General features: G+C 34.8%; 1 protein-coding gene across 3 annotated transcripts in view; it reads left to right on the top strand.

The window, feature by feature from the left end:
- LOC118184878 (glutamate receptor ionotropic, kainate glr-3-like) overlaps positions 1-24,880 on the top strand; it is a 180,096-nt gene that overhangs the window by 118,789 nt on the left and 36,427 nt on the right. Inside the window, exons 2-3 of one of the 3 annotated variants that reach the window (XM_085824255.1) lie at positions 225-317; positions 24,341-24,528. The exons of 1 other annotated variant lie outside the window; for it this stretch is intronic. In XM_085824255.1, the coding sequence (XP_085680381.1) occupies positions 251-317; positions 24,341-24,528 (255 nt within the window). In that variant the 5' untranslated portion in view covers positions 225-250. The remainder of the gene's footprint in view (positions 1-224; positions 318-24,340; positions 24,529-24,880) is intronic. One more of the 3 variants, XM_085824256.1, reaches the window with a different exon arrangement.

Raw genomic sequence — 24,880 nt, 5'->3', positions numbered from 1 at the left:
ACAAAATAGTTTTATTTGTTTTTGCTTATATGTTGAATCTAAAAAAAAAATTACGTAAATTTTGCACCAACAGACTTAACTATCTTCCGCAAATGTAAAATTTGAATAAAGGCGCGTAGTCAAAAATCTTCAAAAAACCGCTTGATCGTTGTAAAACTCTTTAAAACTCTTTCTTGTAAACATTTCAAACATAAATGCAATAAATCTCATTTTTTTCTGTACAGTGGAAGCTGCTCCGCCTGGTAACTTCATGATTGATATCATTATCAAGTATTTGCAAACTAAGGACGTAGTACTTTCAGTCTATGAAAACACGAGTAAGTTTTTAAACAAATTAATTTCTTATTCACTTGAAGAGATGTACTTTAAAACTCACATAACAGATCTAAAAAGACACACATTTAAGAGGATATGCGACATCTCAACTGGAGAAATACAACTATTTCGAGACAAATGTTGTCGGGGTATAACTTTTCTCAAAATAAACTTATGCTCTAGATTCTTTTTTTCATTTCAATTAGACACATTGGGGATTACACAAAACCGTGCTACTTTGGTTGACGGTTGTACGGATTTTGGCGACTTTTTGGCGATTTGCCTTTTGGCGAGTAATACAACTTATGGTAAACCCATTGCTGGATAAGTTATTTATGGTAACCGATACATTGTTGTCATTTTATTAAAAAAATAATGCGTTTTATTATGCATAACTTCCGTGTTTTAAATATTATCTATGGCTTCTAAATATTAAAAATCAATTTAATTTTACATTTTTATTTGAAATAAAAATTTTGTTGTTTATAATATTTTATATAATTTTATGTTGTGGATGATGTAATCAATGACGTCACCTTACTTAAAAAGTAATCGGTTTTATTAATATTTTTATTATAAATTTAATCTAATGTTTTAAACATTATTTATGGCTGTTAAATATTAAAATAAAATTTAATTTTGCATTTGTTTTAAAAATGATTTTATTATGAATGATTATTTAAATAATTTTAATACTATGCGTAATGTAATCAGCTCCCTGATTGGTTACTGAATATTTGTGCATTACCGCGCCATTTTAAAATTTTATTATTCATCTTTTCGAATTCCTCGGATTTCAAATGGAATGGATATCTCCGTTTCGAAGACGAATGTTGTCATTGGTAATTACCAAGAATTATTGGTATTGGAATAAAAAAATTGCCCTTTGAGGCTTTATTTTGGCCAACCTGTCTTTCCTAATTAAAGATTTATTTATAAATTGTTAATAGCGTCAGAGGAAATTTTGGAGGAAACCTCGCTAATTGCTTCTTCAATGAAGTGCGAGATATTTGGATAACAGATGAAGATGATTAAAAGATCCGATTCAATTATGATTTCGATTTTTTTTGTGGTACTTATCAATAAACAAGAGGTTAAATTACTCAAAAAAATGTAAGTACATATTTTTCTTTTATTTTATAATTGTATACATCAATTTTTGTTAAAAAAATTAATACACTATTTTCAAAAATTGCTGAGATAATTATTGTCACATATGTTTTAATGTTAATTATATTTTATATAACGTATTTTAAAGTATTTGAATTTAATAATATTCTAATTCTTTTAAATGTTGGTAGAATGGTTTTTAATTCGATATTCAATTTCAGTAATATTTTAATCTAATTAAACGTTGGCACAATGTTTTTATAGCGGTGTTTCTAATCTCTTTTTTGCTATATGAAAGTAATAATAGCCTTACTTTAGTACTTTATACTCACAGTAAATGTATTTATTTACATTTGCCTGCCATCTTGAAAAACGACATTTTCAACAAAAAATTAATCCATTACTTTTAACGATATTTATTTTTTTTTAATACTGTTTAAATAAATACGAAAAATACGTATGCACTGTTTTTACGCATACGTATTTTTCGAATACGTATGCGTAAAAACAGCGTTTTTCAAGATGGCTGACGATTGTAAAAATCGCGCCAACAATTGCGCCAACGTAAATCGCCAAAAATCCGTGCAACCGTCTACCAAAGTAGCACCCACAAAACACATCAAACAATGAACATATACAAAACACATAAATTAAATGCCTAATGTTTTTGAAAACTAGTTGTTTAATTTCACTTGGCTTTCATGAATTTTAGTTTGGTACACTTCTCTCAAAACACACTGCACCAAACTTCTGCAAATGTTGTACGATGTTTAAAAACATATTGTTTAAGAATAATAAATAGTATTTTATATTTTACTAAAACATATTGTTTAAGAATAATAAATAGTATTTTATATTTTAATAAAAATATTAAAAATAAATTAAGGAAATGTTTTGAAAATCATAAAAAAACAGTTTTAAATTTTTAATATATCCAATATTAATGATCGTAAATTTTATATCCTCCATAGTTTAAATAGTCAAACAGTAGAATAGTTAAGATAAACAAACAGTAGAAAATTTAAACTATCCAGGTTGAAAAGTTTTTAGGAAAGTGTACAGAGAGTAAAAAAAAAATCTTTAGAAAAACTGAAAAACTATTTAAACACTAGTAATTTATAAAAATAAATCATTTTAATACTTTCCTGCACCATAATCATCTTGAATTAGCATTTATACATCAAGTTGTTTTATGAATTTATTTTTCTTTCTGCCCTTTCTAGAAAGCTTTGGATAAGCGAGGTGGGCCTCACGAAGGCCATCACAATCTATGTTTTGCAAAGATTTATAACCATATAAAATCCTGGTGTTATTCCTAATAGTTCCATTACTTTATTGCGGCTTTGTGCACCAACATTAAAATATATTACCGCATCTAACAAACCTAATTTTACTGTGATGACACTCACAAAAACAGTTTTTGGTATGCGTGTCCAGATGCAATTATTAAAACTTTCATTTGGGTTTTGCATTCTGCCATGAATGAACTTTGACAGTAGTTTTTTGTCACAACTTCTAAACATATTTTTACAGCAAATAAAACATTGAATATATTCATGAATATATTTTTTACTAGCTGATATGTCTTTACTGTAGCTACACCAGACATCTGTTCCTGTTAAACAGGTGGACGTGCCAGTGCTTGTATACGTTTTTTAAAGATTTCGGTCTTATGCATAAACTGTATATTTTTGTAATCGTCTCGGTCTATTTTTTAGCCCAAAATTCAAAATTTGAAAATTGTTATGTCGTATGTCCCCTTAGTGAAAACTGTGAAACATAAATGGTGTTAGCGCACCATAATATTCTTAAAAGAAAGAAGTAATCATTATTGTATACAGGGTGATTCAGAATTCATCATCAGTATTTGGTGGGGATGTAGGGAATAGGAAAAATAGGAAAAGGAGATTTCACATAGGAATGCATGGGCGCATATGCCATGTAGTAGCGCAAAATGACCCCAGTTCAATGATGGAAAGAACACATAAGAAGGAAGTAGTAAGGGAAAAAACATTTATTATCTTACACGTAACATTTCTTTGCATCGCTTTTAGACTTACAAGAGGTTCTCGGACTGCCGACCATGTGCTAGAATGCATGGCTCGTTGCATGGATTACCGGACCTTCTGGAATATGCTTGGCCAGGGGCGTATCTAGGGTGGGCAAGAGGGGGCATCAGTCCCCGGGCGCAGAATCCAAGGGGCGCCAAATTGATGTTACGACATTTTAGAATTAAATGTTTTCCATCCTTGGCAAGCAGTAGGGGGCGCGAAATCTTCAGTTGCCCCTGGGCGCTGAAAACCCTAGCTACCACTCTGTGCCTGGCATTTATATGCCTATCTGCAAGTTCATAACACGTATACCGGTTCATGTTACTTCTAGTCACCTAATCGAATGACGACTGGCTGCACACATGAATGAATGGCATGAATTTCGGTGAAGATGAGTATTTAGTCCTAGGATTTTTACTCAGCAAATATTGACCCTACGGGGTGCGTCTTAGTGATGAAAAAAACTTTCCACTTTAAAAATTAAGTGGGAAAATTTTCAGAAAACTGAGTACCTTCCGGTGGCTCCATCTTTTGGCTAAGTTGAGAAGTTTGTGATGGGAGAAGTTGGTGGCATGAAGCAGTTGTTCTATTTCGGAGTAATTTTAGATAAGCAATTATTGTGGCATGTGATGATGATGAGATGATTCAAAATACTTGAGAAATAGTAAAAACATTTGCAGGGTGCAACATTAGTAAAATAGAATAAGTAAAAGTAGGTAAAATAAATATATACAAGTCACTTTTTCGAATTCATGAAAGCCAATCAAAAAGTTAGTTGATCACGTGATCACATTGGCTTGGAATTCCACAATTTCTAAAAAACATTTTGTTGCGTAAAAGAACTGGATTAAATAAACTAAATAAACTTGGTTAAATACTGGAATAAAGTTGAGTAAAAAATTTTTTGAAGATAAAAAGTAAAAGTTGGATCACAAAACAAGTTCATAAGCCTGCTGATCAGGCGGAATATCCATTCCTGCTTGCTCAGGAAAAATATTTACATATGTACATGATGAAAATGAAGTTTGATGAAAATGAAGTAGCTAGTTCCAGTTATTGTTATGAAATATGGAGCGTGGTCTTTTGAAGGATTGAATCACTTTACTGTCATAATTTCCGAGGTTTCTGATTACTTGATTGTCGTGATGGTCGCATTTGTGATGGAAGTTTTTGGAAGTTTTTAGTATTTCATCGTTGAGTAAGTTGATTTTGAGGCTTCTCCGAATAACCGAGTTTCTTACATACCAGGGGGAGTTGGATATGATTCTGAGGTGGATACTTTCTTGCTTCTGTAGGATAAGTCTATTGGTTTTAGCAGTGGCTGCCCAGGCCGGTGCCGCGTAGAGGATGATGAGTCGGATAGTTTGAAGATAGACAAGCCTTTTAGTGGGTAAATTTAGTTGAGAATTTCTGCCTAATATTGAATAAAGAGACATGAAAGCCTTTTGCGCTTTTTGCTTGATGTAATTGGTGTGGTATCCAAAATTAAGTTTTCTGTCAAGATAGACTCCTAAGTATTTCACTTGGGGTTCTTTATTGATGATGGTATTATTAATATGAATATCGGGGAGGCTATTTTGGTTATTCTTGCGGTTGAAAATGATGACTGACGATTTTTCCGCGTTAATTTTGATCTTCCATTTTTCAAACCAATTAGTAATTTCATCAGTAGAATTTTGAAGTTTTTTAAGAGCCATTTTTGGATTAAGAGATTTGCAGAGTATAGCTGTGTCATCTGCGTAACACGCAGTGAGTGCTCCATCAATATTAGGCAGATCATTAGTGAAGATATTGTAAAGGGTAGGAGAGAGAATCGCTCCTTGAGGCGTTCCTGCTCTAATTTTTCGGATACTGGAAAAGTGATTATTTATTTTAGTTTGGAAGGTCCTATTATTGAGAAAATCAGCGATGAGAATAATAATTTCAGCAGGGAATTTTTGTTGGATGAGTTTGATAAGGAGGGCGTCGTGCCATACCTTATCAAAAGCTTTTTCGACATCAATAAATAGAGCGGCGACTGTTTCTCTTTTGTTGATACTTTCTCCGATGTATTCAGTGATTCTGGTAATTTGGTGAGTTGTAGAAAATCCAGAGCGGAAACCGAACTGGTGGTCTTTTAGGATGCTATTATTTTGAATGAAGGTATGGATACGTTTAAGGATAATTTTCTCGAAAATTTTGGCCGCAGTTGGCAGAAGGCTGATCGGTCTATAGTTTTTAGCTATTGTACTATCTTTCCCTGGTTTTTTAATAACTGTGATGAGAGCGTGCTTCCATTTATCAGGAAAAATGCAGAGACGGAGACAACTGTTGATGATATTAGTGAGGAGAACTATTCCTTTGCGTGGAAGGTTTTTGATAGACTTGTTAGATATTTCATCGTAACCAGCAGACTTTTTGGGATTTAATTTCAAGATAATATTGTAGATGTCTTTAGGAGAAACAGGCTTGTTGGTGGCGAGATGGTGAGATTCGAGGAAATTAATCACTTGATCGGAGATAGAATAGGAGAAGTTGGAGATTTGTGGGTCACTGTTAGTGGTAAACTGGTTTTCATAGTCTTCGGCGAAAATTTCGGTGATATCTTGGGAGTTGTGAACAAGGATGTTATTTTTCTTAAGAGGACCAATTTTATTGTAGTTATTGCGAAGAGAATTAGCTAACTTCCACACAGAGTGATCTTTGTGCGATAAGCTGAGAATGAAATTCTGCCAGTTTTCATTTCTGTAATTTTGCATGATAATACGGAGTTCCCGAAGGGCAGCATTTAATCTTGATTTGGTAGCAGGATTTTGGGTACGTTGGAATTCCTTTCGCAGGCGATTCTTTTGATTAATTTTTTGTCGGATATGGTGGGGAAGCGTGCAGTTCTCATTTTTAATTGCAGATTTAGAGTTGTCAAGTGCATGTTTGATGCTGGAGTTAAAGTTGTCTATAGCCACATTAATATCCTGTCTATTTTGAAGGGCTGCACACGTCAAACAGCTGTGCTTATGTATGGAAGTTGTGTACACACAGCGCCCTCTACACCACCATGCGTTCGTCTACGCCTATACTTTCCTATGTGAAATCTCCTTCTTTTCCTATGCCCTACCTCCACACCAAATATTGATGATGAATTCTGAATCACCCTGTATAATTCAGTAAATGCATAAGGTATTTTCTCACTTCTTTCCGCATACTTTCGTGTTGTAATTAGAAGCATACTCGAGGCGTATTCGGAAGGTTTGGAGTTCGAAGCCAGCGGAGGCACTGAATATTTTTCACGTCTTCTGCTTAAGAAATGAACCTAATGACTCTACAAATGCTATTCGCTGATTGTAGGCTCCTTCAGTTAAATGTATAATGATATTGTAGCCCCTTGTACGAAACTTTTATGCACGGCTACAAAATTACACTGCGCACAAAAAAAAAAAAAAAAAAAAAAAAAAAGAGAGACAGTTCTATATCTCCCGTTTTACTCGGCCGATTGATGAAATTCAACTTGCGTTTTTCATGTCTCGATAGCGCGACGTAGGATATGTATTAGATTTGTATATAGCATTGTTCTAATATAGGTATTTTGACACAAAACTGGACCTTTTTCTGAAATAACATGCCAATTTTTTTCCATATTTCCATTCTACGACTGAAATTTCATTTTCCTTACGTACATATGCATATGTTTACACATGATCATTTTATTCATGTTTGTAATATCTTTTGTAATCTCAACTGGTTACAATATAATAATAATTTTAGTAGTTTAGAATGGCAGCCAAAAAAAAAAAAAAAAAAGGGGGAAATGATAAAGCAAAAAAGAGAAAAAACAAAAGAACAAAAACATTTAAAATAAAGTGCATTATTGGAAGTTCCTTTTCTGAATTTTCCTTTATATTAAAAAGGAAAGTGCGTAATTATTATTTTTGGAATACCGCCAACTTAAGCTATACGTCCACCACGCACACATTTTTATCTCTTCGCCCTTCTTTTCTCTTCGCTATTTTTTTTTTCCGCCTTTTTGAATCATAGTAACCAAGATGCTGATGTCAACGCTAACACTAGGGATAATAATAATAAAAATAATACTAAATAATAACTAAATAAAATAATAACTAAAATAGACAACTGATGCCTTAAAGCTCATTTATCTCATAAAATCTTAAAATTAACATAAAAAAAAATTCTGAAAATGCAAAGCATAATAATAGGGCTATAGCATCGTACGGATTGTATTATTGGAATCTTAAAATTCACAGTTTAAACTATATGAAACTAACATCTTAAGTGTTTTCTAAAATTTATTATTCCATTTTAAGTTGTTTAAGTTGCCAGTACCAGTCGTTGTCATCCACAACTTCAAAACAAAGAATAATTACTAAATGAAATATTTTGATATTTTCCAATGTCTTTAGAATACTGGATTAGTATTTTACGTGTTAACAGCTCGTATAAACTATGGAAATAAACATGTCAGAACAGCCAAAAAACTGAAAAAAAAATTCGAAACTTTAATGTAAAATTCCAAGCCGTAACAATTTTTACTGGTGAATATATCCGGAACAAATCATTAGGGTACTTTCATGAATTTACATTCCAAATAGTTGTAGAGACATTAGGTATTTTGGAAGCAGGAAGGATGGAAAAAAATGAGCAACGTCCTCGCCAGGAATCGAAACACGCGCCCAGCGTGCAGACCACCACACCACGAAGGTATGCTAAGAAGGCGAATGAAATACCTTATATAGTAAATATGGACATTGGTTCATGGCTCCCCACATTTGCCTTTGCTAATATAAGGTACTGCAGTGAAAAATGCAAAATCTTGTACCTGAGTCAATGTTTCTCTGCCAGAAATAAGTCTTTTAATATGCAAACTTGTAACCGCCCAGACGATAGTGGTTAGGGGAACCGACTGCGATACCAAAGGGACCGAGTTCGAATCCCGGAGAAGGTGTGGTTGCATCTGTCCGCCCTCTCATGGGAGGCACAGGTGACCCACCTATTAGGTGCCTCCATAATAAACTTACCCCTGCTTCTGGCGTTAGTGGACGTAGTTAGTCTGTAGACAGTTTTGGTCCGCCATTGAATAAAAAATATACGTAAAATTGTTCTGCAGTTTTCCCTAATTTATATAACATACACAATTAAGCCTATGTTAAAAACTGTGATCTTTCGTACGTTAGGTATAAAGCAAAATAATCTGATTTTACAGTGACATGAAAATCTGTGGCAACAAAAAATACATACTTTAATCAATTACGTACTACATCATTGATGACTAAAGGTTCTCCATCTTAGAGCTAGATCCTCAAATTTTCTGCATGTGAATCAACGTGGTTAAATGGAAAAAGTCCGTAAGACTTTTTCTGTGTCAATTACTATTTTGAATCGCTATCCGCCCCAAAAAATACTCTAGGCATCGAAAATATAGGATAATCCGTCGCAGCAATCAATGCCTTTTGAACGTGAAGCGAATGGAACAAAACTTCTTAGTCTAGTTCAGGCTAAGAAGCCAAGGCAAGAATTTGGCTCAGGGAAAGGGAATTTCAGATTTTCAGGGAGTGGGGGAAATGCAATCAGCATTTAATTTAACTGTTAAGTATTTAGTTTTATGAATAAAACAGACTGAAAATTACTGGTACAATTCTTTAATCTAATGCATCGTCTTTCGAGCCGCATGTCATTTCTCGCTCTCATTGAGCATGGTAAAAAGTTGTAGTTTTTTAGAATTTTTCGTAGTCGGGAAACTGAAGAACTTGAATTTCAAGATGGGAATTTGAAAAACCACCGCTGGCATTCGCACCATTTAACACATTCATTTTTCGATAGAAAATGTTTCCGGTAGCCGTTGTTGCGTTATTACCCTTGCAAAATTTATTAAGCACAATTAGATTTTCTATCATTCTTCTTGACTTTCCATGTTTTGAAAAATGGAAGTAAAATTTTACAAACATTTTATAATCTCATTCGTCTGCACCGTAAATTATACATCTTTGCTAGAGTAAAATAGCATTAAGACACAATAATTAAGACACAATAACACGCCGAATAAATACTAATCCAGAAGTCAAACAACAAAAATCAGCATTATATTTACCGAATTTTCACAGGACTAGTTTCGATGGTTTTACCGAACCACCATCTTCAGCTGCAAAACCGAAAATGAACCAGATAGGAAATAATGATTAGATAAGATAAGAAAGCCTGGACAAGAATAAGCAAGTGGCGCCATCTGTTGGTGAAACCAGAACTAAAACATAATTTCTTTAAAGGCCGAAGGCAAATTTGGATTGGAATTAGGATCGTTAACTAGAACAGAAAGATTTTTATGAATGTGAAATGCCTCTAGAAAATCCAGTTCTCCAATGGAAGATGTTTTTTGAATAATTTTGGCAGCAGAAAAACTGAAAGTGTGGTTTTCGGACCAACAATGTTGAGCAACAGAAGACTTCTGTGTTTCCTTTTTTCTAACATATGCCTCATGTTTCTTGACGCGAAATTTTAAGGCTCTCTTAGTTTGGCCAATGTAAATTAAACCACACTGGCAAGGAATCCTATAAATACCCCAGGAATTCAGATCCGGAATGGGGTCCTTGAGTATGGAACTCGGAATTTTATTGATGGGAGAATAAACAACCCGAAAGTTAAATTTCTGCAAAATATGTGCAACTTTATAGCTAATTGATGGAAAGAAGGGAATGACAACAGAATTTTTATAATCTCCTAAAACAAGAGTGTGCCTTTTAGTGTGTTGAGATGAGAATTTTTTAACTGCTTGATTAATAATGTTGGGTGGAAAGCCCCTGTCAATAGCTATTGCTTTTAAATAATTTAGTTCTTCATCAAGGGCTAGTTTGGAGGAGCAAACTTGAAGAGCACGGAAAACATAGGAATAAAATGAAGCTAACTTTTGTTTAGTCGGATGACATGATTTGAAGTGTGGTGGAAGGCAAACCGATGAAGGTTTACGGTAAACCGTAGTACTGAAGTTGGATGTGTTACGTGTGACCAGAATGTCGAGAAACGGAAGAGAATTGCAAGTCTCAAGTTCAAAAGTGAACTGAATAGCAGGATCAATAGAATTCATTGTTGAAAGAACTTTATTTAAATCATCTTTATTACCTTCAAACAGAGTAAAAGTATCGTCTACGTAGCGGAACCATGCCGGGAAGTTTAAAGTTTCAAACAATTTTGATTCATAATAATGCATGTAGATATCAGCCAGGATGGGGCTGAGGGGGCTTCCCATGGCTAATCCCTCAGTTTGCTTGTAATATTTTCCACTGGGACATTGGTGAATAATGATTTTACATCAAAAGAAACCATGAGTAAATTACTAGGAGAAATGTTTTTAACTTTTTTTACAAACTCTATTGAATTTTTTATGGTGTAAATGTTATTGTCTAATAGAGTTGAAAATCTAGAAACTAAATATTTAGCTAATGGATACGAGGCTAATGGAATAATATTTAGCTAATGGAACATGAGGCATATGTTAGAAAAAAGGAAACACAGAAGTCTTCTGTTGCTCAACATTGTTGGTCCGAAAACCACACTTTCAGTTTTTCTGCTACCAAAATTATTCAAAAAACATCTTCCATTGGAGAACTGGATTTTCTAGAGGCATTTCACATTCATAAAAATCTTTCTGTTCTAGTTAACGATCCTAATTCCAATCCAAATTTGCCTTCGGCCTTTAAAGAAATTATGTTTTAGTTCTGGTTTCACCAACAGATGGCGCCACTTGCTTATTCTTGTCCAGGCTTTCTTATCTTATCTAATCATTATTTCCTATCTGGTTCATTTGCGGTTTTGCAGCTGAAGATGGTGGTTCGGTAAAACCATCGAAACTTGTCCTATGAAAATTCGGTAAATATAACGCTGATTTTCTTTGTTTGACTTCTGAATTAGTATTTATTCGGCGTGTTATTGTGTCTTAATTATAGAAGCCCCAAACAGGCTTATTTTTTGCTTTCTTTTTTGCACGTGGTGTGGCCGCCATTTTGTGATTGCATGAGTTTCGGTAAGTACTTTTTTGCAATTTTCAAGTTATGTTTATATTTTGTATATTTGGATATTGTGCTTTGCTTGTCTGATTTCATGCAATTTGCTTACGTTTTGTTTTGTATTGATTTCAGCGAGGGATTTTTCTGCTGTTTTGTGTGTGCTTTATTATTGTTTAGTTAATTTAGTTTGATTTTCTGTATTGTTTATCATGCCTTCATCCGTTAATCGTTTCACTAAATTACGCCTGAAACGGCAAAAATTCTTGAATCATCTTGACTTTTTACTTAAATGTAAATGTAAAAAATTGATCCCAAATTTTATTCAAATCAAATCTAATCAAAAACCTTCGAGTCGCGTTTCAAGAATTCTGTTAAATTGCAAGCTTGCCTTACTTCGGTCCGTCATAAGGGATACACGTCAACAATTGTCCAAAATTGAACGTGAACTCTATAAGCTTCATCTGGAACTCGCTAAATCATATCCAAAATTCACTGCCCTTGAACAAAAGTCTTGGTCTAGAACGGAGAATGCAGTTAACCGTCATAAAAACACCCTTGCAGTTAAATTCGAAAAACTTCTTTTACAATCTTCCAGTTCAAGTAGTTCAAAAAATCTTCCCATTGTAAACATCAAGCCAATAGTTAATATTTCTAATGTTAGTCTTTCAGAAGAACAAGAGAGAATTCTAAAATATAATTTTAACTTCTCACAAACCTGTAAACCCTCGATTCCAAAGATTTTGGCTTTTATCGAAAAAGCTTTCAAGTTCAGTAAAGTTTCAGATTCACAGAAAGAAATGATTAGGCATCTTATCGCTCATAATGTGAAATTCAATAATAAACCTTTGAAACCAAATCTAACTACAAGAGAAAGAGCTACATTGCGTGAAATTCATTCTAACTCGGATATTATTATTTCAAAGGCCGACAAAGGTGGCCAGATAGTCGTCATGGATAGGAACACTTACATCGATGGTGTCACTAAACTCTTAAACGAAGGACCATATAATCCGATCCCTAAAGATCCTTCACCTTCGGACTTGTCAAAAATAAAAACTGCGATCAAATCTTCGCAAATCATTTCAGGCAACTTAAAACATTCACTTATCCCATCTGTTGCGAATTGTGCCAGATTATATGCTCTTCCCAAAATTCATAAAAGTGGTATTCCTTTCCGCCCTATTGTATCAAATTTAGGTACTGCCTCGTATACATTAGCTAAATATTTAGTTTCTAGATTTTCAACTCTATTAGACTATAACATTTACACCATAAAAAAATTCAATAGAGTTTGTAAAAAAAGTTAAAAACATTTCTCCTAGTAATTTACTCATGGTTTCTTTTGATGTAAAATCATTATTCACCAATGTCCCAGTGGAGGGTGCATTAAGATGTCTAGAAACCAGACTTCGCGAATTTCATTTCTCTTGCATCGAAATTGATGAGCTAATTTCTCTCACTCAACTCTGTTTGAAACAAACACATTTTGTTTTCCAAAATAAATATTACAAGCAAACTGAGGGATTAGCCATGGGAAGCCCCCTCAGCCCCATCCTGGCTGATATCTACATGCATTATTATGAATCAAAATTGTTTGAAACTTTAAACTTCCCGGCATGGTTCCGCTACGTAGACGATACTTTTACTCTGTTTGAAGGTAATAAAGATGATTTAAATAAAGTTCTTTCAACAATGAATTCTATTGATCCTGCTATTCAGTTCACTTTTGAACTTGAGACTTGCAATTCTCTTCCGTTTCTCGACATTCTGGTCACACGTAACACATCCAACTTCAGTACTACGGTTTACCGTAAACCTTCATCGGTTTGCCTTCCACCACACTTTAAATCATGTCATCCGACTAAACAAAAGTTAGCTTCATTTTATTCCTATGTTTTCCGTGCTCTTCAAGTTTGCTCCTCCAAACTAGCCCTTGATGAAGAACTAAATTATTTAAAAGCAATAGCTATTGACAGGGGCTTTCCACCCAACATTATTAATCAAGCAGTTAAAAAATTCTCATCTCAACACACTAAAAGGCACACTCTTGTTTTAGGAGATTATAAAAATTCTGTTGTCATTCCCTTCTTTCCATCAATTAGCTATAAAGTTGCACATATTTTGCAGAAATTTAACTTTCGGGTTGTTTATTCTCCCATCAATAAAATTCCGAGTTCCATACTCAAGGACCCCATTCCGGATATGAATTCCTGGGGTATTTACAGGATTCCTTGCCAGTGTGGTTTAATTTACATTGGCCAAACTAAGAGAGCCTTAAAATTTCGCGTCAAGGAACATGAGGCATATGTTAGAAAAAAGGAAACACAGAAGTCTTCTGTTGCTTAACATTGTTGGTCCGAAAACCACACTTTCAGTTTTTCTGCTGCCAAAATTATTCAAAAAACATCTTCCATTGGAGAACTGGATTTTCTAGAGGCATTTCACATTCATAAAAATCTTTCTGTTCTAGTTAACGATCCTAATTCCAATCCAAATTTGCCTTCGGCCTTTAAAGAAATTATGTTTTAGTTCTGGTTTCACCAACAGATGGCGCCACTTGCTTATTCTTGTCCAGGCTTTCTTATCTTATCTAATCATTATTTCCTATCTGGTTCATTTGCGGTTTTGCAGCTGAAGATGGTGGTTCGGTAAAACCATCGAAACTAGTCCTGTGAAAATTCGGTAAATATAACGCTGATTTTAGTAAAATAGCATTGTCTGAATACTTCTCTGGAAAATAGTAGTAAAATAATGCTATATTTTTTGGTATAACACTCTCAAATTTACATCACATTACAACGTTGCGCGTCTCCAACTTGCACGCAACCAAGAGGTGACTGTGAAAACTTGTATAAAAGATAGAGCCTTGTGAAGGGTTTAAGTCCCTTTTTATTCAACGTAATAAATTACAATTGCGTTCTCTTGACGCTTACAGACTGTGCCAACTTGGCAGTCAAATAAAAATAATAACCTGAAAAGAAAGTAAAGACAAGATTCTAACTACGAGGCTCTCTAAAATAACTAACTCACTGCGTTTTATAATACCACTGCTAATTCAGCAGACTTGAAGCTCACTGGAACGATTACCACTACTTCCCGCCAAGCACATAGGCCGCAACGCGGGGTTCTTCAATTCTCGCTAACTACCTCCGCGCTCGCTAAGTAAGAATATCACACCGAACTCGTTTCCTTCTATTTAAATCAGAATACATCCGCTGATAATTTGAATGCTTGCGCGTTCTACTCAAATTTACATATTCTGGCATTGGCAGTTCCAGGGAAAAGTAAGGCTTGACAGGAAAGATAGTTTAAACTTAAAATAAATGTTAGTTAAAATAAATATAAACCCTACATTTGCCGCTGCCAGAATTTGGAAAACTTGGAAGCAGGTCCTACAAACGACCTGTTGTAAGTTTCTCTAATTCTGAACTAACTGGCGAGAACCTCGTTTACACAAAAAAAAAAAAAAAATCTTATGTAACAATTATACTAAAATTCTGTTGCTCGTTACAAAGCTTTCTTCTTACAGCAACTTTTCCTGGACTTCATCAATCAATCTTGGTCTTTCCTTCCAGCATCTGGAAGGAATAAGTATCAGTATCTTTCTACATACATTATAATTTACACTTTCTTGACACAATAAATTTTTGTTTTTAAACGATTCGTTTTTCTTAGTTATTGCTTACTTCACATTCATTCAATTTTTCAAGCATTAATTTAACTTTACCCTGGCTCTCCACCGTGTGTGGTGTCAAACGGGAATATTCGTGTTTTAGTCTTACAACACTTCCCCTAACCACCATGATTTGTTAGAATTCAACGACCAAATACACACACCTTACTCGACCTACTACAATTCAATGAGCTACTTTAATATTCTTAAAAATTCAAATGTAGGTGGAGAATCCTACAAAACACATTCATTCTAACTTCCCCCTCATTCATCTTTAAACATGCAGGCTTTCGCTCTAAAGCATGACTTTACAGTTTAATACTTAAATTTTGACTTCATTGCTTTTAAGCATTCACTTTTAGCATCTACAATTTTATGCTTCTAGACTAAATTCTACTTTTACATAACCTTCAAGTATTTACATACATTTACAAATTTTTAATACATATGCTTTTTAAAATTTACCATAAAATGAATAAGAGAAAATAAATTTTTACTTTACTCATTCTTCGCCAAGCTGGCGGCACTGAAAGTAAAATTCTTATTAATACAAGAATACGAAGTTATTTTTATCTTCGGCCAAATTTTGGCTTTAACATAACAGAATTAGTCTTTCGACCAACAGAAAATGCTTGTTTTTAGCTTTTACACTTAAAGAAAATAATACTTTTGCCTTAGCTAAATAAAGTAAAACAAAACTAAGTCTCAACCGAGACATATTGACTTTCGTCAAAACATAGAACTTCGTACTTATGCATAACATTTCGGAACAAAAGAGAAAAAAAATTATAGAAGGTTTTAACTTATCTTTGAGTTTTCGATGCTTGAAACTCCGTCATCTGTTTTTGGCAAAATTGATCCCAAGTTAGAGGTTTCATGGATGTCAATCTTCTCCTTATTGATCTCCGAGTGTCGTCCACGTTGCTCTTTCTTTTGCGTCCTCTACATGCTGGCCTCTTGACGGAGTAATCGTCTGGTTGTTGGCCTTTGCGTTTCTGCCTGGGACGGCTGGTCTTGACGTCCTCCGGTCTGGAGTCCTTCTTGAATTTCTTCTGTTCCTCGTATTTTTGTGCCTCCTGCTGGCGTTTCAGTTTCCGGAACGGCGGCCTTGCTGGCACCTGACTCTGTGGCCGTGTGCGCGTTCTCCTTGATGTGTAATTTCTCCTGCTATCCTTTGTAGGTGGTGTTTTTCTCTTTACCACGGTTTCTTTACCTGGTTCATCTGTATTTTTGTTTTTCTTAAACGCCGGAGTTTGAAAATCATTTTTTCTTTTTGATACCGACGTCCGGGTTGTAGAAGTGCTAGGTCTCTCTTCAGTTCTCTGTTTCTTGGGTGGTGGAATAGCTGTTGTAGTCTCTGATTCTTCTACTTCGTTTAGACTTGAGTCCTGCAAGAAACTTTTAAGGATTTCAAAATCATTTGGATTATAGTATTTTTTCACCTGGTCGGGACTTGCTTTACAGATTTCCCCTCTGTCGTTCTTAAGATATAAGACTACCCCTTTGATTTCCTGAATTACATAGGGGCCTTCAAACTTTGGAGCTAGCTTTGCCATAAAATTGTTTGGGGCACTTGATAAAGAAAATTTCCGCTTCAATACTTTATCCCCAACTTTAAAATCTGCTTCACGGCGTTTTCTATCATAGTAAAGTTTCTGCCTGTTTCTTGCCGTATCCGAGGTTTTAAGCGCCTGATCAATTAGCTTTTGCACATCTTGTTGTTTAAACTCCTGCTCTCTTTGTTGCACAAAGAATAACTTATCTAAAGGCGTAATTAACTTTCTGCCTAAAAATAATTCTGCTGGAGTTTTTCCCGTAGTATCATGATGTGCCGTTCTTAAAGCATAAGCTAATTCATTTATGTAGCCATCCCAGCGCTTGTGATGTGTGCTAACGTAACTGCGAATTATTTTTACAATGTTTTTATTAACTCTTTCTGCTATGTTAGCCTGTGGTCTATACGGAACCATTTTGATATGGTGTATGCCAAGTCCATTGCATATGTTTTCAAATATTTGACTAATGAATTGTTTTCCGTTATCGCTAATGACTTTTATCAGTGCACCGTATTTTAAAATGTATCTGTGTAAGAATGCATCTGCGACTGTTTTGGCTGACGCGCGTTTAAGTGGAACAATTTCTATCCATTTTGAAAAATGATCTACTATTACTAAAAGAAAACGATTTTTATTTACCTCGCTCTGGGGGAAGGGACCAAGGAGATCTATGCCTAAAATTTCATTCGGAAATGTAGCGCGAATGCTATATAAGTACCCGGCCGGGCTGTAATTAATATCATTTATTAACTGACATTGATTGCAGGACCTGACATACGCCGTTACTATTTTGTATAATTGCGGGAAATATACCGCCTCGCGTACCCTTTTTATAGTCTTTCTGACCCCGAGTTGGCCCGCTGTTTTTTCTTCGTGCAACTCCTTCAAAATGCTTAATCGAAGCGAGGCTGGGATGACTGGCTTATACTCAAGATTTTCGTTTGTTGTTTTCGTATAGAATAATAAATTATCTATTATTTCATAGTTTTTTGCTCTATTTCTTATCGCATCGATATCTGTATGCTCAAAGCTTTCGGGGTCTTTCAAATAAGCATAGATATTTCCAAATTCAGGATCAGCTTTCAGTTCAGTAATAACCGTATCTCTAGAATCTAAAATTTTTGAAGTCAACACAGCGCATTTAAGTTCATTTCCTTCATCGTCCAGTTTTATACGAGAAAGTGCGTCAGCTACATTGTTTTCCTTACCCGGTTTATATTTTATTGTGATATTATATTCTTGGAGTTTTAAAGCCCATCTTATTAACCTGGGCGTTAGGTTTTTTCCCGAATAAAGTCTACCAACAGCCGCATGATCCGAAAAGACTGTTACTGGCGATTTGCCGAAATAAACTCGAAATTTGTGTACAGCCATTAATACGGCTAATGTTTCTCTTTCTGTAGCTGTATAATTCCTTTGTGTCTGATTCAATGTTTTACTAACAAATGCCAGCGGATGGTTATTTTGCATAAGAACCGCAGCCACCGCATAGTCTGACGCATCTGCTGCAATTTCCAGGTTTTCGTCCCCCTCAGGGAATTTTAAAACAGGGGCATTAATAAGCGCTTCTTTTAATCTTTCAAAAGCTGTGTTAGCTTCCGCTGTCCACGTAAATTTACTCTTTTTTCTTTTGATTACTAAGAGTGGTTCAACAATATTAGCGAAATCTTTTATGAAAGATCGATAGTAAGAACATAATCCAAGGAAAGACGAAAGTTTCTTGGCGGTGTTGGGCGGTGGGAAATTCTTAATAGCTTTTATTTTTGAATCTTGCATTTCTATACCCTTTTGCGAAATTTTATAACCGAGATATTTAAGTTCTTTAGTTGCGAACTTGCATTTTGAGGCGTTAATTGTAAGACCGGCCTCTTTTAATAATTTAAAAACTTGTTCGAGGTCATTAATGTGTTGTTCCAACGTACTACTCGTTATAATTATATCATCTAAATAAATTAAAGTTGATTTTCCTAGGACAGGCTTTAGAACAATGTCCATAGCTCTCTGGAATGTTGATGGGGCCCCACACAACCCAAAGGGCATGCGTAAAAATGCATAAGTGCCCGATTTTGTTATAAACGCGGTTTTGTGTATATCTTCGGGTCTCATAGCTATTTGATAGTAGCCAGACGTTAAGTCCAAAGTAGACATATATCTTGTCGATTTGATCTGTCTAATGATCTCGTCTATAACCGGCAAAGGGTAAACTGGAAATTTAGTAATGCTATTTAGTTTTCTGTAATCAATAGCAAACCTCCAAGCCCTTTTATCCGAAGGAGGAAACTCGTTCTTTTTCCTACATAGTACGACTGGACTCGCGTACTCACTATTTATGGGCGTTATTATTTTATTCTTTAACATCTCCTGAATATGTTCTTCGATGATTAGGTCTTTTTGTTTATCATAACGATACGGTTTAGTCCTACAAGGTTTTTCGGCATTTAATTGAATCTTGTGAGTCACAATCTGGCAGTTTCCTGGTTTTTCTGAAAACAAATGAGAAAAATTACTCACCACTTGCTGTATTGCTTTACTTTCCTGGTCATTCAGATGGCTAAGGTCCACTTCAGGTGTCTCCACAGGTTCCACCACCCTCTGGTCCATCTCCAACACCACGGAACTATCTTGAAAATTTAATTTGGCCCTCGCGGCCCTTAGAAAGTCCATACCTAAAATAAGAGAGTGTTGCAGGTGTTTCACCACAAAAATTAATACTTTGAGATTTTCCTCTTTTACCTGTAAGTTTAATGATAATTTCCCGATGCAGTGACATGTTTTTCCTTGCGCCGCTATAATTTCCGTATTTCTGCTTTTAAATAGTCGTATCCTATAAAAATTCTTTCTGAAGAACTTTTCACTCATAAAATTTCCTTCTGCTCCTGTATCTATGAGGGCTTCTACTGGTACATCGCCAACCAGGACTTGTATAATTGGTAGCTGTGAGTTTTTTACGATGACCGTGTTTAAATGTCTATTTGAGGGTTTTCGTAAAACTTCCGGGGTCTGGACCCTCCCTTTCACAGGCCCCTCTAGTCGTTTAAAGCTTTCCTTTCAATCTGTGTCTTCCGGGTACGCGGATGTTTATTTTCAAATTTTCTTTTTGGGCCTTGACCTTCGAGTTTCGATGCGTTAGCTTGATAGTTCTTTCCCCCATACGAGCGATTTCCATTTCTGGTTTCCTCCTTCCTTCGGGTACTTTGAGAATATGTTTCCCCTCTCGCTTTTTCCGCGATTCTGCGATTTTGAAACTTCACCGCCAATTCGAAGAGTTCCTGCAATGTTCTTGGGTTTCTAATTTCAAAGTAGTCTTGGACAGCGGGTAACAATCTTGGTAATATTATTTCAATTATCTCCGCATCGGGTTTTTTTCCATACAGCATATCCGTTAGCTTGATTTTTCGTAAAATAAAGTCCGTCAATTGTGCTGTATCCCGTTGATAGAAACTATATAGTTCGGCTTCCAGCCGTGCGCGATCTTTCACTATGGGGAAGGCCTTTACTAACGATTTTTTGAAATTTTCAAATGTATACGTCGGGCTTCCAAATTCACCTAGAAAAAATTTGCCTATATTTTTCCACCATAGCGCGGCCTGTCCTCTTAGTGCTGATGTGGCGATGGCAACTTTTTGTCTTTCAGGCACAGGGTAGAGCTGAAAGTGGTTTTCTATACCTTCGAGAAATACCGCCACCGAATTTTTTCCGTCGAAATAGACGTTTGGCTTGATTGATGCTCTCAAAGTCTGGACCAGGTATCCAAATCCTTCTAACTGAGTTGTCATTTCTTGGTGTTGTCCAGTGGCTTCCATCCAGTTTTCGGCCATTTCAGTTCGATAAGTGTTCGGGCGCCAATATAACGTTGCGCGCCTCCAACTTGCACGCAACCAAGAGGTGACTGTGAAAACTGTATAAAACACAGAGTCTTGTGAAGGGTTTAAGTCCCTTTTTATTCAACGTAAAAATTACAATTGCGTGCTCTTGACGCTCACAGACTGTGCCAACTCGGCAGTCAAATAAAAATAATAACCTGAAAAGAAACTAAAGATAAGACTCTAACTACGAGGCTCTCTAAAATGACTAACTCACCGCGTTTTACAATACCGCTGCTAATTCAACACTACTTCCCGCCAAGCACATAGGCCGAAACGCGGGGTTCTTCAATTTCTCGCTAACTACCTCCGCGCTCGTGAAGTAAGAATATCACACCGAACTCGTTTCCTTCTATTTAAATCAGAATACTTCCGCTGATAATTTGAATCCTTGCGCGTTCTACTAAAATTTACATATTCTGGCATTGGCAGTTCCAGGGGAAAGTAAGGCTTGACAGGAAAGATAGTTTAAACTTAAAATAAATGTTAGTTAAAATAAATATAAACCCTACAACATATAAATGGCTTTACTTGATTAACGCTTAGACATTGCATTTAACGGAAAATTAATGCTATGCTCATTTATTTATAATGTATTTGACTGTTATATTCTACTCAATTACTAAAAATCGCTAAATATTGCACTGTATCATGTAGTACCTATGTATTATAAGTAAGTAGTGTATATAAATAAGTGCTTCAGAATAGCACGTGCTGTCCTCTTTCTAATATCTTCAACTTCTCTTCTTTTGTTAGGGCAGCCTTCCGGAATGTGATACGGAATGAAATAAAGGTGAATGAGTAACTGGACTGCATTGGGATAGAATCTCTAATAGTGGTTAGCAATTTTAGGCAAACTCCCAATAGCGACTACTATACATGTTTGCGCAAGCCACAAAATATGGATGAGCGTAAATAAGGATGATTAGTGTGAGGGTTCATGGGGGGGTAGGAAAGGAGATGTATTACCTCTGTATCGATACACTCCTTTAGAGGTTTAATATGCTCGTGGTTATTCCACTCTGTTGACAACGGTCAGTTCAGCATCATGATTATCACAAGAAACATTTAACGTTTGCTGATATAATCTGCAATATAATTCATCAGCAAATTCCCATATTTTCTGTATGTACAGAAATCGTTTCTTAAACGTTCTGTTTATTTTAAAAAAAAATACATGTTTATGCGAATTTTAACCTATTCCTCAGACCTTAAATTTCTTTCTTGCTTTTCAACTTTATTAAGTTAGATCGTATTGACGAAAAAAGCATATATCTTTGTGCATGAACTTTTGTTAATGCTTGAAAGAAAACTATACCTGAAAACTATACTGGAGATTTTAGCTAAAAACATAGAAGAAATCTCTAGCAGTGGTTACGGATTTTAGGTATACTCCCAATATTCACTGCTACACATAATATATATTCAAGCCATGAAATATGGATTACAGCAGTGGTTCTCAACCTTTTGACTAACGCGCACCATCTAAACAAAAATTGAAAACCTTTAGTACCACCACTACAAAGTACTACTACCACCACCACCACTCTTGAACAAAGCTCAGATCGCAGAAATGTACGAGTGTTAGAGAAAAACTCAGATCAGGATGTTCGGGTTTTAATTTTTGAATTTCATAGTTAAAAATATCTAGCTTCTTTGCGTACCACCGGTTGAGAAGCCCTGGATTAGAGTAAAGATGGATTATTAGTATGAGGGTTTATGGACATAGAAAAATAGATGTTTTATCTCTTTGCTTCGGGTTTAATATTCTTGATGTGGATTATGAACTGTCAACAAATTGAACAGTTTGTAGATACTTCAAGTTAATTTGGAAAGCCGGAGAGGTGAAAAATTAGCAACCGCCTTTGCCGGGAATTGAACCACGGACCTCTGGAATAGAACCACGGCCTCGCGTGCAGAACCACTACACCACAAAGGCACGCTAGGAAAGAGGAAGAAATACCTTAGAACTTTTTCTAACCTTTTATTCGGGATTGAATCAGCATTTTAAATACAAAGTAGGAAAATGCAGACTATGGAACATCGTTAATTTCTTTTGTTCATTTAAAATATATATAAATTATATTTTTCATCTTGTACAGCATCTTGATGCTGGAGACGGGAAAAAGGAGCAATGTCCTCGCCGGGATTCGAGCAAAAGACCTCCCGATTACGCGTCGAATGTGCTCCCAGTAACACCACGAAGGATGTGGAAAGAAGTGAGAAAATACCTTATATACTCCCCTCTCCTTTAGAGGGCAGCTAAAGGTAACGGGACCCAATTGCCAAATCCTGGTAATGACGAAATATTGTTTACCATCTTTTAATTCGGCTAATGTAGAGTCATTAGGATTTTTGATGCTGGAGACGGGAAAAATGAGCGCCCCCCCCCGGGATTCGAACTCCTGATCTCCAGAATACACGTCAGGTATGCTTGCATCTACACCACAGACGCATGCGGAAAGGAGGGAGAAAATACCTTATAATCTTTTTCTTATTTCTCAAGAAGAGGTAATGTGGTACAGACAATTCTGTTTGTATCTTCAAGAAAATACGCGTAATGGAAAAATTAAAATGGTGCTTCAACTGATAGAATAAAAAAAACTAACTTTAATTAAATTAACGTTTTTAAAATAAGATAATTAAAGTGTTTTTGACAAGAAAAGCAGTCCCATCATTATCATTAATGATAAACCGGACTTTGTTTTAAAATTTTTCCTGACTGCATTGTTTTAGTGAAATTAAATCCAATTCTAATATTATTTTTAATTTAATTATCATGTAGGAAGTTATTAAAATTCAGAGTTGAATTCTTTAAAACAGAGTTTCTTATTCAGAATATAATTATTATACTTACAATTTTACAGTCTAGATTTTATCTTATATCCGAAATCGAAAACTAATTCTAAACTTATCAGATCTTCTATGAACTATAAAAATTAAAGATTTAGTTAGCTAATTTTAAATCAGTATTAGATTTAGTCTCTGCTGAAAAATGAAGAAGTATTTATCGCTATTTTTTAAACTGTTCTGTATAAAAAATATATACATTTTGCCATTTGTACAACCTATTGGCTATTTGTACTAAATATGCACGCATAAAAGAACATTAGATTAAAAATTGGTTACCATTTTAATTATCAAAATTTAAGTTATAATACTTTAATTCCAAAATTGTGTATGAAATTTATTTCTGTGATTTCCCCTGAAAAATCCATTTAAAGACCTCTCACTTTCTTCACGCCCTTCGGGGACTCTGCAAAGAGCTGGATTATTAAGAATTATTATATAAAAGTAGTGCTAGTACATCGTTCTGTATCCATCACCAGTGAATCATCACTTTTTCTCTGCCCGTAAAAATTAAAACAACATCATTTTCTGTATGTATCTTCGTATCCTCTTATCTCACTGTACAGTAGTAAATAAAAAATTTGTCGACACCTGATTTTAGAACAGAAATGAAAGAATTTGGCAGTACATTATTTTACAGTAAAGTTAATAGTACAATGTTGAAAAGTTGTTTTTGATGCATTTTGTGAATATATTCTTTTTGTATGATATACTATATAATGTTTCAGAGTTCTATTATCATGAGATAAAAGAATATAATAAAGAAATTCATTTAATCGTTTATTTAAAGCATCTTCGTGACATATCATACATTAGTTTCCTGAGAATTTCTTACTTTTTATTCCCTCTCTGAAATGTCATTCCAGAAATTAATACATCAAATGGCGTTGAAGAAGACAGATTATTTTTCAATAATTCATCGCTTTGTTTGCAGACACATCTGTTTATGATTATGTTCTTCAGTTGTATCGAAATAATATACCGGTGTCAGTCTTCAAATGGTACGATGGCATGGATGAAGATCAACAATATGACAACTTCGTTAAAGTACTCACCAGCGGCAAACAACGAACTTTAGTTTTCAGCTTAGATGCTAAGAGTACAAATGTTATGTTCCGGAACGTAAGTACTCTAGTTAACATTTCAAGTAAAAATTAATATAAAATATGATTTACTAAGACAGTATTTTCTGTGCTGAAAAACACTGTTAAAAATATGAATCATATAATTTAATTTAAATATATAAGCAATAATCTTGTAATTTCTTACATTAATACTATAATTATCAGCTAAATAGAGATCCCAAAGTATACTGGTGTTCAGAATTAAGGGAATTTTCATAGATGGTAGATTAGCTTGTAAGGATCCTAAGTTTTACTAACGTTTATTTTATTTTAAATCTTTACTGTCACTTCTTATTTTCTACTTCCGGCCAGAATTAAAAGCTTTAACTTATTTATGCAAATTTGTCTTG

The sequence above is a fragment of the Stegodyphus dumicola genome, chromosome 9 (assembly GCF_044657685.1).
Source record: "Stegodyphus dumicola isolate Sdum_Otavi_A_Nest chromosome 9, ASM4465768v1".
NCBI classification, from domain to species: Eukaryota; Metazoa; Arthropoda; class Arachnida; order Araneae; family Eresidae; genus Stegodyphus; species Stegodyphus dumicola.
This window is presented reverse-complemented; position numbering and strand designations above follow the sequence as displayed.